This window comes from Psammomys obesus, unplaced genomic scaffold (assembly GCF_907164565.1).
Source record: "Psammomys obesus unplaced genomic scaffold, mPsaObe1.curated_primary_1811, whole genome shotgun sequence".
Classification (NCBI taxonomy): domain Eukaryota; kingdom Metazoa; phylum Chordata; class Mammalia; order Rodentia; family Muridae; genus Psammomys; species Psammomys obesus.
In genome coordinates this window covers 23329437-23349250 of record NW_026596040.1, presented here as the reverse complement: position 1 = coordinate 23349250, position 19814 = coordinate 23329437, and the positions used below count along the sequence as shown (strand labels likewise).

The window sequence follows — 19814 nt, the reverse complement described above, 5'->3', positions numbered from 1 at the left end:
TAGATAGATAGATAGATAGATAGATAGATAGATAGATAGATAGATAGATAAAATACCTTCTGGAAGTGACATCATCCCTCATTTCAAGTTATGCTACATTGGTAGAGTTATAACAACAGCATAGTACTGGTTTCAAACAGATACTCTGGCCAGTGAGTTAGAATTGAAGACTAAGGCACCTACTACCACCTGACTTTTGATAAAGAGGAAAGACAGCATCTTCAACAAATTGTGTATATAAAGCTATTTTAGAACCAATCATGAAAGTCTGGTTTACATTCACAGTCACTGAATTAGTATTTGGGTAAAACATGATAATCTTTAAGTGTCATAAAGCTTTGCCAGAAAAAAACTTACCATAAAATCTCATATAAGTACTAAAATGAGAGGTCGCGATAAAATATTTAAGAAATATGTCAGTACAGACAATTCAGGTTTTCCCTTAGAAAGTAACATCTAACTTGAGGCTCGGTAAAGGTGATGCAATAGTCATGTGAAGAGAGAGAAGACTGCTCTCAATAGCAAGAAAATGCAATTTATGGGAAAATGAGAGAACTCACTAGACCCGGAATACATGTAGAAAGTGGTACAATACAGCCAGCCAAAATACACTTTGTATGATGGAGTCAGTGGGCCATGTAGGGAGTTTGTTTGCATCACTTAGTAGTCGATGCAAGCATGCAGTGTTTTAGTTCTGTGTTGAAGAAATGAAATAACAACAAGTAATTGTTTATTGGATGATTTATTAAATGATTAAAAATAGGGCACTCCCCTGGCCTAAAAAAAAATTCAGTAAGATGCTGGAGAGAGCAGGTGGGGAACTTTCTCATAGCATTACATTATATACTCAGTTCCACGATTCCAGTTTAAAGGAAACTAACAGAATTCACCAACCTAAAAGTTATAGAATCTGAAAATGCAAATTTTTTCTTTTTCTGTTTTATTTTATTAATTACAGTTTATTCACTTTGTATCCCAGATGTAGCCCCCTCCCTCATCCCCTATCAATCCCACACTCCCTCCCTCTTCTTCTCCTATGCCCCTACCCCAGTCCAATGATAGGGGAGGTCTTCCTCCCCTTCCATCTGACCATAGTCTACCAGGTCTCATCAGGACTGGCTTCTTTGTCTTCCTCTGTGGCTTAGCAGGGCTGCTCCCCCCACAGGTGGAGGTGATCAAAAAGCCAGCCCATGAGTTCATGTCAGCGATGGTCCCTGGTCCTATCATTTGGGAACCCTCTTGGATACTGAGCTGCCTTGGGCTACTTCTGTGTAGGGGTTCTAAGTTATTTCCATGCATGCTCTTGTTTGGAGTATCAGTCTCAGAAAAGACACCTGTGCACAGATTTTTTGGTTCTGCTGCTCCCTTTGCAGAGCTCCTGTTCCCTCCAGGTCTTTCTATCTTCCCCTTCTTTCATAAGATTCCCTGCACTGTGCCCAAAGTTTGTCTGTGCATCTCAGCATATATGTTGATACCCTGCTGGGTAGAGTCTTTCAGAGGCCCTCTTTGATAGGCTCCTGTACCTGTTCCCTGTTTTCTCCCTCTTCCAATGTCTGTCCCATTTACCTTTCTGAATGAAGATTGAGCATCTTACCCAGGGTCCTCCTTCTAGATAACTTCCTTAGGTGTACAGATTTTAGCATGGTTACCCTATATTATATGTCTAATATCCACTTATAAGTGAGTATATACCATGTGTGTCTTTCTGCTCCTGGATACCTCACCCAGGGTGATCTTTTTTTAGATCCCACCATCTGCCTGCAAACGTCATGATTTCTTTGTTTTTAGTTGCTGAGTCGTATTCCATGCTCTAGGTGGTGGTGATGGCGCATGCCTTTAATCCCAGCACTTGGGAAGCAGAGGCAGACAGATCTAAGAGTTCGAGTCCATTCTGGTCTACAGAGTGAGTTCTAGGACAACCAGGGCAACAGAAAAACCCTGTCTCAAAACAAAACAAACAAACAAAAGAAACAAATTGTGAATTCCATTAAAAAGGAAATCCAGAGAGTCTCGGATCAATATTATAAGACATCCTTCAAACAAGTAGTTGAAATGGTCAAGATAAAATGAGAGAGCTTCCTTTTTTTATGAGCATATAAACATACAGTTCCAAAAAAAAAAATACTTAAGTTCTTAGAAACATCATTCTTCCAGAACTGCTCAATCAAATGCTGACCTAGAAACTTTCACTTGTCAATCAATTCCTCGCTGAGGAAAAAAAAAAAAAAAAATTTTTTTTTACAATTGTTTCCCTTTTTAAACTTACACAGATGCTGCGTTTTGCATCTGGAAGGCCAGTTGGATCTTTTTTCCCACTTTGTCGTATGGTCCTTTCCCCTTCTTTCTTCTGTTTATTTATTTTTTTAATAGAAAATAAAGAACAGGACTTTACAGCTATTGAGCAGCACACATAGCAATTCCATTCCTGTTGCTAAGCAACAAGGGCCATGTACCAACATAGTGAATGGATGCTGGGCAGCTGTATTATACACGTGGCTATCAAGAGCTGTCTTCATAACCACAGGGGTGAATATTCTTGGACACATATGCATCTGAATTTACCTGGGAAAAGGGAAACCTTTTATTTTTAAACCTTTCTGGCCCTCAAACCATCTTTTAAATTCTCCTTCATGAGAAGCTGACACAATATATTATAACAATAATCATCTCAAGAGAGGAAAATAGGCAAGAAGGCCATCAATTTCCCTGCTTCAGACTGCATTCCCACAGCCTGGGGCTCTTCATGGCCTCCTTTCTCATCCCAATAAACATGCTTTCTCCCTACTCTCCTGCAGTGCCATACACCATGGGGATTAAGTCCAGGAGAATTTTCTGTCTCCTGTTGTGATCAGTACTTGCTCAGTTCAGTCAGTAGGAAGAAAAATGCAACATTGTTGATTCTACTATGTCTGCATTGCTTTATTTGTATTACAAAATAACGCATGGTCACTAAACAAAAGTAGTCCGATACAGATGTATGTATGAACAACAACACCCAAGATCTGACTTATCAGTAACCAGCAGTGTGTATATATACTATCCAGAAGTCTGGATAGCATTCCAGATTATTTTATGTACATACACAAGGATATCCCTATAGTTATAGCTTGCTTTGTAAGTTTAACAATAGTCAATTTCATAATGATATATTTTCATAAAACTTGGAAAAATGAATAAGAGGGTAAGTTATCTAGGGCAATATATTTACCTTACTGTATCTTCCTCTGAATCTAACCATAGCTAGCTAGCATTAATAATTTCCCAATTCAACTAATTTCTCATTCCCTTTTTATTTATACTGTTACTTTAATTAATGCCTCTTGTCTGGCTTTTTACTTTAACAACTGTAAGTAGACTCTGGTTTTAATGTAAAAACCCCAAACTCCAAGTGGCTTAAACAAAAGTGAACTTCTGGCTTTGTTGCTAAAAGTTTCAGTAGGAGTGAATAACTACATACAATCACAGGGTCAGATAAATCCAATAGTACGGGGCTTCTTTCCCTCCACCACACAGTAATTCTGTCCCCCTCGATGGCTTAATTCTTGGGCAAAATCTTCGCCAACTATAATGAAATAGCTACCTGCTTATCAAGGATTCCATAACCTTGAGAGAGGGTGATAGAGGTGGGTCAGGTAATAAAGTAGCTGTCACAGAAGTGTGCTTGAATCCTTAGAACTCAAGTAAATCCAGGCATGTTGGTGTTCAATTATGTCCCAAGTGTGTGGGAGGGAGGCAGGAAGATCTCCAGAACTCACTGGTCAGTTAAGGTAGCCAATTAGTGATCTGTGGGTTCACTGAGAGATTTGTTTTGTTTTGTTTTGTTTTTGTTTTTGTTTAAAGTGGAGAAACACACAGATCTGGGACCACGTAGAGTCTGACCCAGAACTCCAGGTAGGAACTCTTGACTCAATCTGCCCAACCCATCATGTTGCCATAGCATAGTCCTGTGACACTGAACCCAGAAAAAAAGACCCGAGCCTGGCTTCCACTCTATCCACTTTCACATGAGGATCATGTGCCCTTTCCCCATGGAATACCACCTATGACCACTGTGGTCCCAGCCTTTACCACCCAACGACCATCTGTAGGACCCAGTGAACTCTCCATAGACTTCTGCACACAGGCAAAAGAAGCCTACAAAAAATTTTACTCTTGGCCAGAAGTTGCACCTACCCTTTAAATGAGCTGAGACTACTTCCTACACCTATTCACACATTAACAAAAAGCACCATTCAGCTGATTCACACTCTGACAAGCTGGGAAAACAAGAAAGATCCAAACACCCACACAACAAAGATATGACCAGATATTCACACCAAGTAACACTAGCAATGACCTAACTCTACACATTTTCTGTCTGTTGCAAAAAACACAGTGTGAACAACCAAGACAGTACATCTCCTCCAGAAATTAACATTACCATCAAAATATTCTCTAAGAAAAAGAACTTAGCTGATGTGCAAGACAATTATTTCAAAATAACAACTAAAATATGTTTGGGGAACTCAAAGTGGATATGAATGCCAGAATGAAGTTTATGAAAACACAGACAGTTTAATGGAACTAAAAAGCAATTCAATATGTGAAAACAAAACTTTGAAAAGATATGAAATATCTGAAGAAATCAAGCTTAAATAATATACAAAGTGACAAATTTGGAAATTCAAACAAAAAGCTTAGAGGAAAGCCTTGGTGATCAATCAATCAATTGATCAGTCAATCAATCGATCAATCAATCAAATACAAGAGAGAGTATAAGGATTTGAAAAAACAAGTAAGGGAAACAGATTACTTTATCAAAGAAAACGCTAAATTCAAGGGGGGAAATGCAAACAAAAAAGAGAACAGAACACATGGGAATTCTAAGATCCTATAAAAAGACCAAACCTAAGAATAATAGCTGTAGAAGAAAGAAAAGAATTGCAAGTCAAAAGTACAGACAATATTTTCAACAAAATCAAAAAAGAAAATTTCCCAAATCCAAGGAAAGATACCTAGTAAGGTGCAAAAGGCATAGAGAAAATCAAATAAACAGACTAGAAACTAAACTTTCCACATCACATTAAAAAACAATATACAAATTGTATAGAACAACAACAACAAAAATACTGAAAGTAGTAAGAGAGAAGGATAAACTCAGATATAAAATCCAGCCCATCAGAAGAGCAGATGAGTTTTTGAAAGGGATTTGAAAGCTGAAGGCCCTAAACTGATGGTCTGCAAGTTCTGGAAGACTACTGATGCCAGAATAAACTACTATACCCAGCAAAACTATCAGTCATAATTGAAGGAGAAAGAAAATGCTCCATAATAATAAAGCTTCTACCCAAGTCACGATTTCAAGGCTGCCCATGCACAATTGAAGGGGAAAACTGCAAGTCTGCTTTGGGATGAAGCCCTTCATTGTCAGCTGACAAACAACAAAACTGTACCCTAATCTTTTAGCTCTCCTCTTTGGACATCCGCTCTCTGAAAATCATAAGCACCGCCTGATCCTTCCAGCCTTTCCAGTTCTAGGTGGAAATCTACCACCTAGCTCAAGGAACTTGTTGGCACGTGGTCACTGTGCCAAGCTGCTGCTTCAGACTCTCAGCTCAGTTTGTGGTAAGATCACATCAATTACTAGGAATGATACAACGCAGGTCTTGCTTAAGAGAAGGAAGGAGAAGTACAAAAGCACTTTGACTGTTTAAGCTAGTTGTGTCAGCGTGTGGAGCCCAGTGCTGGACACTTTGGACCAGTAGTTCTCACCCTTCCTACTGCTTTCGACCCTTTAATAAAGTTCCCCTTATTGTGGCAACTCCCAACATAAAATTATTTTCATTGCTACTTTATAACTGTAATTTGCTGCTATTATGAATTGTTATGTGCTCTGTGCTTTCTGTGGTCTTAGACAACCTCTATGAAAGGGTCATTTGACACTCAAAGAGACCTCGACCCACAACTTGAGAACCACTGCTTTACACTATGACGTATTCATGCTTTCTTTGAATTGGGCAAAATAATTCCACTTTGCTTAGAAGAAATATGTTTGCCCTATTTTTAGTCCACATGGTCTGAAGAGCTGAACACATCCTCCCCATTCCATCACCAATTGGCAATCATTTTGCCTAGCTACCACATTACATAAGCCTGGGAAATTCGAAATGAAATATCACACGAGCTACACGAATTTAGAGATATGACTGTGTGTGCAATCTCTTCCCATGAGTTTATTTTTGGGGCTTTGTTGGAACTGTTGGAAAGACTTGTGTTTTCTCTGCATTAGAAGGAGGTTAAGATATAAGCTGAGAACTTCAAGATGTTATTACATGGCAGCCCTTCCCTAGCAGGATGACAGAATAAAAAGTAAAGACTAATTCTAATGCCTTTGTTTTAGATCCTGGTCCAGCAAACTGTACATGAATTTTTAGTGACATGAGCTAATAAATGCTTATAATTGCTTAACCTCCCTAGAATTCAGTTTTTCTTGGGAGAATCATAAATACTTAGAAATTCTACCCTACACCCCAGGGAGCAGTTTCTTATGGAGCCTCCCCTAATGATGTGAGTTCACTCTGAAACTCCCAGTTTTCTTGTCCATGGAGCATGATTATCATCATTAGAACTTGCCTTGGAGGTCTGGTCCATCTATAATAAGGAAATTCAAAGGTCAATTGAATACTTGATGTTGAGTTGTTGTCAACACTCACCATCAAGGCATCCTTGTTGCTCCTCTGGATTGTTTCCCAGCTCTAAGCTCTTATTTCCTGTGTGGATCCCAAGACCAGATGTCAATTTGCATCCCAGCTTCTAGGATCCAAATATATGCTAGATTTTTTACCCCCTCTTGTAACAATTTCACCCAACCCAGTGGCTTCAGGAATTGATCCTCCCAATCTAAGAATTGTAGAAAAGTCTGACATTCTGAGGAAGTCCTTTAAAAAAAATAAACTAAGAAATATATCTATAATTTAAATTTTTCACCTTGCAAAATACCCTTTGATGTGGTGAATATTATCATTTTCTGACCTGGCTAATACTAACTTCATATTATAACAGCACTTCATTTTGTTGTAGCCTTACCTTTAATCAATGCTATCTTAAGGAATAAATTAACTTCAGATCCCACCAACTTCTTGCCAAGATGCAATTAGGCTTTGCGTAGATTCCCTCCCTAGAACAAATGCCATCAAACTAGGATGTCTCTCCAAGTAGAGTGCGCATCTCCTGACATTTTCGTCATCATGCTGACACTAATGTTACCCTATGTTCAATTAGTGACACATGTACAATAAGAAAACACTGGACCAAAAATCAAAATGTCTTCTAATCTTAGTTTTCTGTGACTTTTCTTGCAAAAGAAAAAAAAATAGGTAAAAGAAACACATTCCTATTTTGTTGGATATTTAAGAATTAGAAAACAGTGCATTTACACAAACATTGTAAACTTTGAGCTACCAAAGACATAAATTAATTTATTAACATGGGGGTTCATTAGTCACCAAACTGTTAGTTTATGCTTCTCTTTAAGCCACAGAGATTTATAGATTGTTAGTGAATTCTTGTAGTATTCAACTATCCCTAAAATGCATTTGCAAAACAAAATAGCATGTTTGCCAGTAAGTTGGAGCTAGGGATAAATAAGTTAAAAGAGAAAAAGAAAAATGTGGGTCACAAGTGTGAATGAGAGAAAGGAACGTTGGGCAAAGAAAAGCAAGAGACAGCAAACAATAGGGAAACGGGCAAGTGAGGTACAAACGGACAAAAGCACAATGCAGGATGAGAAGAGAGAGACAGCAGGGTACAAGAAAAGGCCACAGAGCAAGAGGCATCAATCATTCTTAAACCAGCTGCTCATTTCAGAAGCATTCCAGGAAGATGACTTTGGCTTTTTGTACATGGGATGCTTTTAGTTCACAAGGATTGGGATTTGAACTTCTCTTTAAAAAAAGAAGTATTATCATGTATTAGCATGTATGTATATGTGGGTGATATATGTGTGAGAGAGTGTTGGGATGTGCATGCCTGTGTGTGGAGGACAGAGGACAATTTTCAGGAGTCAGTTCTCTCCTTCCACCATGGGATCCTAGAACTGAACTCAGATCATCAGGATTGTACAATGAACACCTTTGTCCTTTTCAGTCATCGTGGAAACCCTTGAGCTTGTCTTAAACACAACCAGTGCCTGTGGAAATCTAGTGACTGAAGCTTGTGCAGGGACACAGACAGTGCCCACTCTGTGAGAAGAGACAGGGACAGTAGCAGGACAAACAACACCTAGGGTGCTTTGGGTTGTTGTTTTGAGACAGGGTCTCACTGTTCAGTGCTAGCTGGCCTTGAACTCGCAGAGATCTGCTTGCCTGTGCCTCCCAAGTGCTAGAATTAAAAGATTTCACCACCGTGCCCAAACAAGACCTAAGCTGTTTAAGGATATAACAGAAAAAGAGCAGAAGGGTAAAGAATCAGAGATCCTTGTCTACCAAATAAAGTCTGGCCAATGAGACAATGCATAACAATCTCATAATTGTTACTTTGCTTTACTAGGATGTCAATTGATCTGGATTTAGTTGATTATTAAATCCAATTCAACCAATTATCTGGGTGTACTAAAACAATTTAATAAAACAAAACAACAAAACAAACTGAGATTCTCAAGCCTAATCAGGGGAGTTATTTTGAAGGACACTGCAGTGGGGATTTCAATACATGAAGGGATGGGTCTCTTAAGGGTGTTCCTGTCCTAACAGTCTAGATCCCTGGCTCATAGCAGAAGGCAAAAAAGCAGCAACTCTTGAATGAATGAAAGAAAGAAAAGGAGGACATGACTGCTCCTAGGTATAGTGAGGGAGAAGGGTGGATAAAAGAAAGGGGCAGAGACAGAAACTTCTGGGAGTGTCCAGATTGTATGTAGCCAGAGTGAACTAGACCATTGGAGAAGTGAGGGAGGCCAAGAGGGATGGCCTAGGCCAAAAATCTTGTTAAGAGACCAAAGAGGACAAAAAGGACCATGTAGCCAAAATGGCTGGATTACATAAGGAAAAGCACCTGGGGGAAGGGCAGCCCAGCTCCTGAGCTGGAGAGTTCAGTGTAGCTGGTAGAGTATGCCAGCCACGAGGACCCTGTAACAGGTAGAGACTTCGGGATGCTGGGAGAACCTGGTAGTCAGTGTCCTCTTTGGTGTAAAAGGCACTTCAATTAGCTATATGTCCTGAGTTTGAGATCTAACAGGACTTCTGATAAAAAAAAAAAAAAAAAATGAGGAAGGGTGTCTGGAATATGAATCAGTCAAAGAGAAACAAGCTATTTAAGGGGCTAGTCTCCCCAGGAGGTCTTAAGTCACAGAGGCCACCTTTTCTCCTATCTGAGATGTGTCAGGTCCAAAGGAAATTCCATTTCCTCAAATTCCAAAAAGCAGAAGCGATAAATGGCTAAAATCTGTATCGAGGCGTTTTTGGGGACTTCCAGCTCCCAAACAAAGCCCATGGTGTCCAACGTTTGGCAAAGAACCCAAGCTTAAGGTATTAGAAAAAGTCCTGGATGGAAAGAAAGGGAACAAGTACTCCCCGGGAACAGACACAGCCTCCTAGCATAGGACTCTGTGGTGGCAGGCAAGCTGCTCTGTGAACAGAGCAGCTGAAGTCCGGCTGGCCACATGAGCTGAAGTCTGGCTGGCCACATGAGGCTGACACCATGGGCAGCTCCTCTACAGGAGCCTCCAGCAGGAATCAGACTGAGCAGCACCCAGCTGGGTCCTGCCGCCTACACTGCAACCCAAATTCGGGTCTGCGCAGGTGGAGAAAGGGACTGACCAGAGGGAGCAGAGCCAACAGGCAGAGCCATGTGCTAGCTGAGGGGCAGAAAGAGCCTGCACCCCGGAAACATGGGGCGGGGGTGGGGGGTGGGGCGGCTGCCAGCCAGACTAAGAGGAAGTCAGACATATGAAATTGGAAGAGAGGTAACTAACAAGCCATGGGGCAGAATTTAGATCAGTGTAGACGGGATAATTGAGTTACAATCTAGTTGGGAACAAGCCTAGCTTAAGGCCGAAGCATTCATAAATGCGTATAGCTATCTGTGTCATTATTACATCCATTGGTGGTCTGAAAGCATGCCTGTAATACCAGTACTCAGGTAGGCAGAGGCAGGCGAATCTCTGTGAGTTAGAAACCAGCCTGGTCTACAAAGTGGGTGCACGACAGCCAAGGCTACACAAACAAACCCTGTCTCAAAAAACAACAACCAAAATAATAATAATAATAAAATAAAAAAGGAAAGAAAGAAAGAAAGACAAAAATCTGTGGTGTTTATTAACATACCAAAGTGAATTCTGGTCTCTAGGCTTCCTTAGTATTACAAGTACCTTTTACACACTTCAAAGTCCGTACTAGCTCTCCTCACCTCCGTCCCTGGTCTAAACTTCTGTTTTCCCTCCCTCCCGAGCTACTGCTTTTCCTTATATCCCTGGTTTTTGGCTATCCTCACTCCCTTTGATTTCCTCTCTCAGTCTCCTTTCCCCCCTCTCTCTGTTCTTCTAGGCTCTCCCTCTCTGTGTTCTCCTCTCTTTCATCTCTGCTCTGCTCCTGCTTCTCTCTGGCCATGTTCAGTGTACTAATTTCTCTCTCTGCTCTGGACTCTTCCAAATGCCTCAGGCTGTTCACTTTCATAGCTACAATAAAAACCTTCCCATTGACCATATCATGTTGCTGTCACGCCATCAGTTTGTATGCCATAGGCCTTCTTTCTCAAAGTGCACTACGCGCATTGCTAGCCCGAGAGGAGGAAACCGCTGTCTACGAGGATTCCACTTCACACAGTGCCAAGAGCAAAGTAAGCCCTAGCAGCTCACAGTCATGAGAGTAGAGAGCAAGACATAGTAAGATAAATAGTGGTAGTGATACTATAACTGTTGAAGTAGAATGCATGATGGGGGATTCAGGGCTTGCCGGAATAATGCAAGTATCTATAACGACCATAGCGGTATGTTGCAGCTGAATATTTAGAGGTCTGAGCTCTGTATTCAGACCTAGCAATTTTGTATGGCCCCGTAAAATGTGAATAAGCAAGAGCGTCTCTCTTCATAAAGTTGTCCTGTGGAATAAACAAGAAAAATACTTGTGAAAGGTTAGCACAGATCACTATCTATCATGTACTCAATTCCTGTTAGTAATGTAGGAGTGAGGTGGCGGCTTAGGCAAAGGACTCAGTCCCACAATGGGTTAAAACCAAAGGGCACAGTGATTTTTGTCACCCGAGGCCCCATGCCACTTAATAATTCTGTAGGAGAGGCATTTTAATTTCACCCAAAGAACTGGGGTTCCTTTCATTCCTCCACATCTTCAGATTCCGAATCTATGGCTGCAAATGAGCATCTCTGTGTGTGTGTGTGGGGGGGGGGTAGTGGTGGCAGTTACTGTAGTTATTAACAGCCCTTGGGCACAAACATTTCTCTCCTGGGACTTTTGATAATGAGTCTTGCCTAAAAATTGGAGAGGTGAAATAAAAGCCTTTTCAATCTTATTTAAGTTTCTCCAACATTCTAACATGCCAAGCAGGGCACTCACTACTGGACACGTGACGATAGGCAGTGTGCTCACTGTGGGGCACAGAAACTCTGGCAGAGGAAGTATACTTAACTAAATAATTATTGACAATTACAACTGGTAATGGGAGCTTACACAGAGCTCTGGGAAGTCAGCTGATGGCAAATGAGCTCGTGCTGAGGACAAGAAGGAGGTTAGCCTAGAGGAAAGACGGACAGCCACTGGACTGCTGAGGGAACTGTGGGTGGAGAGGGATGTAGTCAGAAGGGAGATGATGAAGCCTAACTACAGCAGAGATGGGAAGAGTAGAAAGGGAAGCAGGGTTAAGGTTATGTAACTTTAGGGGGAAATGCAGCTAAATTAAGCTTGTCTAAAAAGGGTACTACCTTCCCCCCCACAAAGTAAAACCTCATTAGTGTAACATAATTGGATAGAAGCATGTCAAAATTCATCAAAACGAATTACAGATTTGAGAAAAAATATGACTAAGTGCTTAGATATTTTTGACTAGTTGAGACAGTTCAAGTAACTTTTAACTTCCCTACTCTTACTTAGCAGCACCTGTGTCCCTGCAACAATTAAAGCAAGGATCTTTATCTTTAATACTTTTTTTTAAAATCTTGAGATAATATAATTACATTTGCCCCTTTCTTTTCCTCCCTCCAAACCCTTTCACATATACCCTCCCCTTGTTCTCTTTTAAATTCATGGCCACTTTTTCAGTTTGTGTGTGTGTGTGTGTGTGTGTGTGTGTGTGTGTGTGTGTTTTCTAAAGCTTGGGAAACATTGCAAAAGAGGAGATAGATTACAAGAACCCTAGGGTCAGGATGTTTACTGTGAGATTGAGTCTCTTAGAAATGCCAAAAGCTACACTCTAGAAGGCTCACCAATATTTCGACCTAAACAGGACCTGAACAAGGATGTCACCAATTGAAATGCTATTGTGCTGGTGGCAGGGGCTCATAAAGCATCAAACCTAGACAAAGAACTACAAGCAACTAAAGAATGCTGAGAGTAAGAGAAATAGTCTTTACCAGGATCAAGAGCACATTGATTGGTTATCTAACACCAAATCATCAGCCCGGAAAACACAAAGTGAGATTCTTAAAAGTGATTTTTTTTTTTTCTGAAGCGAATTAACCTTTTTTTCTGCTTTTACTCACACCTGTGTGCTTAGACTAAGAAGCCATTTCTGTGGCTTCAGGCTGATTATCTAGATAAGTGGGCTCAACAGCCTATAAAATCTTTCAGGTGAGGAGGAGGACTGACTAGCTCCCATCCCGAGTTCTCAAACTAACTGATGTAACCCATTTACAGTATCGACACAGAAAGTCTCAAGTTTTGTAGCAAAGAGGCTGAAGCCCCGTATCTGCTACCATTCTGAGGCCAGCCTGGGCTACACTGTTAAGTCCTGCATCAAAAACCAGCAACTAGACAAAAATATAAAATGAAATAAAAATAAGAAAGCTACATGCTTCCAGTTACAGAGAGAAATCAACCACACTTTCCAGATTCTCAAGATTTTTAGGATGACCTTATTGTTTATTTTTTTAAAACTTCTGTTAGTACTGCAATGATAAATTTTAGTTCAGTCTTAGAGAAAACCAGCTAAACATTCCCTTCAGGGTAGGGATACTCTCTACTAAGTATTAAGTTTTTAAGTCCTTAATTATCAGTTTGTCTAAAACTCACAGTAACTCACTGCACTGTTTATTCTCCAAATATTTGCACAGTTTTAACATGATAATCTTCATGAGTCATGAAGAAATTATTTTCTATGGAAAGTACTAGATTTGATTTTCACAACCACATGGGGCAGAAAGTGGGGGAAAAAAAGAATTTCCATAATTCTGATAGTACCTATAGAATTGCTGTAGGTCATTTGCTCCCGTAAGTGTTCATAAAGGGTTAGCAGCTATCAGAAGAGTCAGTATCTTAACTTTTATAAATACCCCTAATTATACAAAGTATCCATAGTCATTGCAAGTTTGAGCAGGAATGATCTCTGAAACCCCAGGAAGGAAATGATTTCACCAGAAGACAGTCTCATTGCTCTCAGTACAGCTGCATTCCTCTTCCGGTAGCTGGGAAGACCATCAGCACCTTTAGGATTTGATTTCTATTCCACTCAATTCATCGTACTAGAAAACCGGGTACCTTAAGTCAGATTCTGTTCAGCAGGAATCTCCTGTAATCTGCCAAAGATCAAGAGCATCAAGTTCCAGTCAACCCAAACAGCCTGTGTCAGCTCAAAGATACCATTCTACTGTCATAAATTCTGCTTTCTTTCCCTCCACTTTACTCTTCTCTCTGCCAAGCCTAGCTCCCGGCCCCCTGGGTAGTGGGTAGCATTGGCAGTTTGATCCTCAACGAACCTTTCTACCCACCCGTGGAACAGTCTGTCCAGTGGTTTTATTGTGCCCTTGCTCACAGCTAACTTTATGGTTCAGTGGGCAAGAGCCCTTGCCACCAAGCTTGATGACCTGAGGTCAAACCCTGGGACTCACAGAAAGACCCACTCCTCCCAGCTGTCCCCTGACCTCCACATGTGGCCATGAAATGCACATATGCACATTCCACACCACAGACACACACACATACACACACACACACACACACACACGCACACACAAATAAGCACAATAAAAATCACTGTGATTTTTATCTATCTTTTCACACACTCTTTCTGGAGGTAATTATCTGGATGAGCAAGGGTGGCGCTAGAAGAGTGAGACTGGAGAATGTCAGCCCCTCTCTCTATGGAGAGAGCTTACAGTGCTCACAGTGGCTACACACCTGTACCTATTGTGCTCAATGGGATGATGGCACTAAGGGATCAAAGATAAGCACTTGGTAAAAAAGTTTTCACCAGCCCTGAAGTGCATAAAGCCATTATAAGCTAAGGAGCAAGAGCGTGGGCAGATGAAAAAGAGAAAAGTTCTTTCTCCTGTTCTTTAGAAATGCAAATAGAATTTTGCTTAAACGTCACTAGCTGGCTGATAAAGTGGTAATCACTTAACAGTATTTATTAGGAAACCTGTTCTCATTCCTTACTTTAAAAAAAAAAGTCTTAAATTGAACAAAACCTATTTGTTAAATGGAAATAAAACTAAGTATCAAGGTGAAAACACATGTCATAGTTCTGACTACTGTTTCCCAAGTTTAAGTGATAAAGTTATGTAGTGGAAGTTTTGGTTATGTTATATAAATATGTTTTTGTGGATTTGCGCATTCCAAGTGTGGGACGCGTGAATCCACAGCTGATCATAGCCTCCTGAAAGGCCTGTGATCTTTGTCAGCTGATAAACAGCCTAGTGATGTTGTCTGGGACCCTTTTATCAGATTTAGTTATGGTTATGTAACATTTGAATCTAAATCTATACACACATAGGAGATCATTTGTCTTTGGATATTTGTAGTTAATTTGAAATAAGTAGTGGTTTGGGAAGCAAAGACTTGGACTTGAGTCTTGGCTAAATCACTCACTGTGTGTTTGTGTGTGTATGTGAACTGTGGTATTAGGAAAAGTCCCTCACTCTTTTTTATTTCTTTGGTGTTCTTCTGTGGAACTACAAGCTATAAATAAAACCCTAACAATTAAAATAATTCTCAGCATCAGTTATGTGTTTTGTGTGTAATTGTGTGTGTGTGTGTGTGTGTGTGTATTTGTGTGGGTACATGTGTGAGTAAGGTTTAAATCTTTATTTTAATTATGCCACGTGACAGTTTGGTGCACACGGACAGTATGCAGTGACCAGACAAGCTTAGTTAGCATTTCCCTTTCATTGTTCTTTCATAACATTTCATTATCTTATAATAAATATGTATCTATGCCTGTCATGCACAAAGCTATAATAGCATTGAACAATGACATTTTGTGGGACACAGTGTGATATTTCAAGTTATATGTTTCTTGAATCTCATAACATCTTGTTCTTGCAAAGGACAAAATGACCTAACCTGTTAGAAATGACCTCTGGACTATATCCCTTCAATACAGACCATACTTTAATCCCATTAAGTCCAGAGGTGAGTTTTTCTGGGTAGAAGGTGAGGATAATATAGATATTGAAAAGTTTTGGGGGAAATTAGACATTGCCTCTACCTCCTCAAGCTCTTCCACTGATTTATGGAAGGTCATAAGAAACTATCTAAAAAAAAAAAAAAAAAACCACTGGAATATGAGATTTCAAGTAAAGATTGGCAAGAGCTAGCAGGTTCTTTCAAAAGAACCTAGGAAGGATAATAAGACGTAAAGAGACCATTTCTGCAGCTAAGTGAAAGGTAGACCAGAAAGATGATTGTGAATGATGACTTGAAGTGATGTGGATTTTTCTTAGCTAAAACATCACACCCCCCCCCCTCACCTAAGACTCAGGGAACATCACAGAAGAGGGGGAAATGGATTTTAAGAGCCAAAGGGCCTGGATGTCTGCTGTGAGACTGTGCCTTTCATATATGACAGGGAAGCTGCACCTATGAAATCTCAACCATATGTTTGCCTAAACAAAACCTGAATAATGACACCAGTTGACGCGCCAACACAGATGGAGAAAATCTCACAAGTCCCCACTCCTGGATGAAGAGCTACAGGCAATTAATGACTGCCCAGAGAGATGAAATTGATCTTCCTGAAGGATAAGCCCTCTACTTGGTTACTTGGGTAGCAAATGATCAGCCTTAAAAATATACATATGAGGAGGAGTAAACCGACTCAGTACGGTATATATGTATTCATATATATGTAACAATGATAATTGAACAAGATGAGCTCATGAATTTGAAATGGAATGGGGAGACATTCGAGGTGCTAGAGGGAGAAAGGGGAAGGGAAGAAATGATGTAAAGACCATATACATATATGAGATTTCAAAAATAATTTAAAATAATTTTCTGTTTTGTCAGAGTCAAGGTACACCCTTAAGACATAAGGCAACTGGCCATTCAGCAACCGCAGTCAAAGTCTGCTGTGGTGGGACATGAAGCACCAGAGGCTACAAGAACTCAGCTGGCCAGCCAGACAAAATCCAAGATATTTAAAGGCTCCACCTGTTAGTAATAATTCAGTTCCCTATAGCAAGTCACACGGTAAGCTTGGCAAGGGCCTTTCTATGGTCAAGGAGGCTGAGATTTAGATGGAAATGTGACCATCATCCCAGACAACCTCAGACCCTGCAGGGCCATGCTCCAGAAGGAGCCCAGGTCTCCCAACGAAAAGCTACTCCTGTACTATGCCTGTCTTTCATACCTTCATTTCAATCAGAGAAGCCTGGATTATTGGAAACTTAATTTGCTGAGACTTCCTTCTCTGTTGGTTTATGGTTATGTTTTCCTGTACAAGAAGTTAAAAATGGGAGACAAGATGGTGACAGAGAATAAAGATGGTTTCTGAAGCAAGAACTGGTGTGGCAGCAGCGCCTGCAGAGGATCCATGGCACTGATGAGGACAATGAAGCTTCCTGGTTGCTGGCCCACATCCTCTTCCGACTTTTTCAGACAGCCTTGCGATTAAGTTCCTGAATGAAAGCTCCATTTTCTTGAAAAATATACAACAGTTTCCATTATATTGTTTACATATAAATGAGAGATGGCCATATTGAATACACTATAAAGCTAGGAGTCAAGCATTCATGGGAGTTTATGGTAGGTCCTCTAATTCCCGGATAAGAATGTGCTCAGGTTCATGTATGCCTCACAGTAAAGTAGAAATGGTGTTGGATAGTACATCGAAGCCCAGTGCATTCATTCCCAATAAATCAATATTAATGGCAGTATTGAAGATTTTCAGTCCTATTTCAAAGCCTTAGTTTCCATACCAGAGAATATAATTACAGGCAAATATTCAAAAAAGTCAGAAAATTATGAGTAAGGTCATTCAGTTCAGTAGGAAGTGAATTTAAGCAATCAAAAGATCATGTGATTTCTGTGATGATCCTGAACAAAGCTTATACCGTGTATCCCAAGCATTCCATGTCCAAGATAAAAGAACTTATGCTTATAATAGTCTCATAAGCCCCAGTTTCAAAACTGGTGGATTGAGAAACAAAATAGCCTGTTCGGGGTCAGGCAAGCAGCCAGAGGAAAGGCAAGAATTGAACACACTTGTGGGTTGTTTCTGCGATCCACAAGGCTCCAGCTGCTGCCCTGCTCTGCTGGGTGAGCTGCTGTAGAAGCTCTCTGATGACCCCTGTAGGCAGAGGTGTGCTCGCTGAAGGCTACAGCCAGTCAACTGACATGCACATCGTTGCCCTGCTGGTGACCTGTGACATGTCACGCTTCTGGTCCCCCTAGGATGCTATTAGGCACAGAGATATTCAATGCTGGGTGCGCTTCAGCTCAAATGCACTGTGCCCCCGATCTAATCAAAAGAATTAGTGAAAAAAAAAAATCACCACTTTGTCATCTGGGCTGTTAGCTGAGTGTGATTCCCATTTACATCTCTAAAGAAACGTAAAAATAACTCCTTTGAAGCTATACCCACTCACTCTCTCCTTATTTGCTAACGAATGTCACAATTTCAGAGCCCAAGGAGAGATTTCCTGTAATCCCAGCCTTAAGACTGCACCTGTTCCCAACTCCAATTGCCAGGTTACAAACATGAGCTAACCCCAGTTCCAAATTGAATCCATATTGCTAAGTCTCTGGAGAGGGCAATTTATATCTGTGAATTACTTCAAGACTTCAAAATAGTTAGCATTAAAAATTCTAACTTCATCCCAGATTTTTTTAAGACCTAAGATGTTTTGTCACCAGTACTAATAAGCAAGTCAAAAACCAGCCTCTCTATTAAATCAATTGTTACCCTTTTTTCTTTTGTAAGTTTGGATAATTTTACCACATTTTTCTAGTCACACTAATATCTAAAGTAACAGATTGTAACTGAGCACACTGTGACATTATGGCAACTGGGTAACTAACACAAACTCAGCCACTTACCTTTGTTATGGTTTTTAATTAATGTCATATGTTGCATACAGCCAAATATGTTTTTCTATCAAGATGATGTGTTTTATTTTTAAAGTGTTCAACTTTTGGTCTTTCTTTCTCTCGTACTTCTTTAAATCAGCTTACAGAGATGCAGATGCATTATAAAGAAAGCAAATGAAGCCAAACAGACAAAAAGAAGTTGGTAGATAAGCTAAATGCACATCAGAGCCCCAACACCTACCATCGTTGCTCTTCCTGACTGTAAATTTGGCATTTAGTTTTTAGAACCGTAGCAAAAAAAAAAAAAAAAAGGAGATGGCTACCTTTTACTGTATAAGAAGCTTTGTTGCTTGCTAATAAGAAACATTAATAAGAGAACACAGAACCGTTCTGCAGAGAAGAAACAGAATCCCAGATGAGGATGCTCTTATTGAAGAAGGAAGAAGCCCCAGTGACTTCAGTGGCAGCAGAGAGGGAACTTCAGAGCGCCCAGCAGGGAAAGAGATGAATCCAGGGTGGCAAGAAACTACCAATACAAGGAGGCTAACTATAAAGAAAGACTGCTTTTACTCAAAGTCTGGGCTCAAGACAATGCCAAGGATTTCTTCCACCTATTTGATGCTGCCCTGAACCGTGTACTTTTTTCCTGTGACCTAAATATTCACAGGAAAAAAAATTCATTGAAAGCAGACACCTTTTTTTTTTATTAATCACACTTTATTCATTTTGTATCCCCCCATAAGCCCCTCCCTCCTCCCCTCCCGATCCCACCCTCCCTCCCCTTTCTGCATGCATGCCACTCCCCAAGTCCACTGATAGGGGAGGTTCTCCTCTTCTTTCTGATCTTAGTCTATCAGTTCTCATCAAAAGTGGCTGCATTGTCCTCTAATGTGGCCTGGTAAGGCTGCTCCCCCCTCAGGGGGGAGTGATCAAAGAGCAGGCCAATCAGATTATGTCAGAGGCAGTCCCTCTTCCCATTACTATGTAACCCACTTGGACACTGAACTGCCATGGGCTACACCTGTGCAGGGGTTCCAGGTCATCTCCACGAATAGTCCTTGGTTGGAGTATGATTTTCTGGGAAGTTCCCTGTGTTCAAATTAGAAAGCAGACACCTTTTTACCTGCAATTAGCAACAGGAAGAAAAGAATAGAGACCTAGCTTGCTTTCAGGTGTCACACCTGAGCCAAAGAAAACCACATGTCAGTGGAAGCACATGCAGTTATACAAATAGTGAGTTTAGGCTGTCTCTTAAGTGAAGGAGCAAGCCTTTACGGATGCATTGAGTAGCTCCCAGTCTTGCAGAAAAGAAAGAACCAGTGGGTTACTCTCCCTAACAATAAGAAGGTTTGGGAAGAGCAGCTG

General features: G+C 40.6%; 1 protein-coding gene across 1 annotated transcript in view; it reads right to left on the bottom strand.

Moving 5' to 3' along the window:
• Nucleotides 1-18486, bottom strand: part of Htr4 (5-hydroxytryptamine receptor 4) — a 115699-nt gene extending 97213 nt beyond the window's left edge. The window contains 2 exon segments of the mRNA XM_055622732.1: nucleotides 14319-14421; nucleotides 18459-18486. Of these exon segments, the coding sequence (XP_055478707.1) occupies nucleotides 14319-14421; nucleotides 18459-18486 (131 nt within the window).
• Between the last annotated feature and the right edge of the window lie 1328 nt (nucleotides 18487-19814).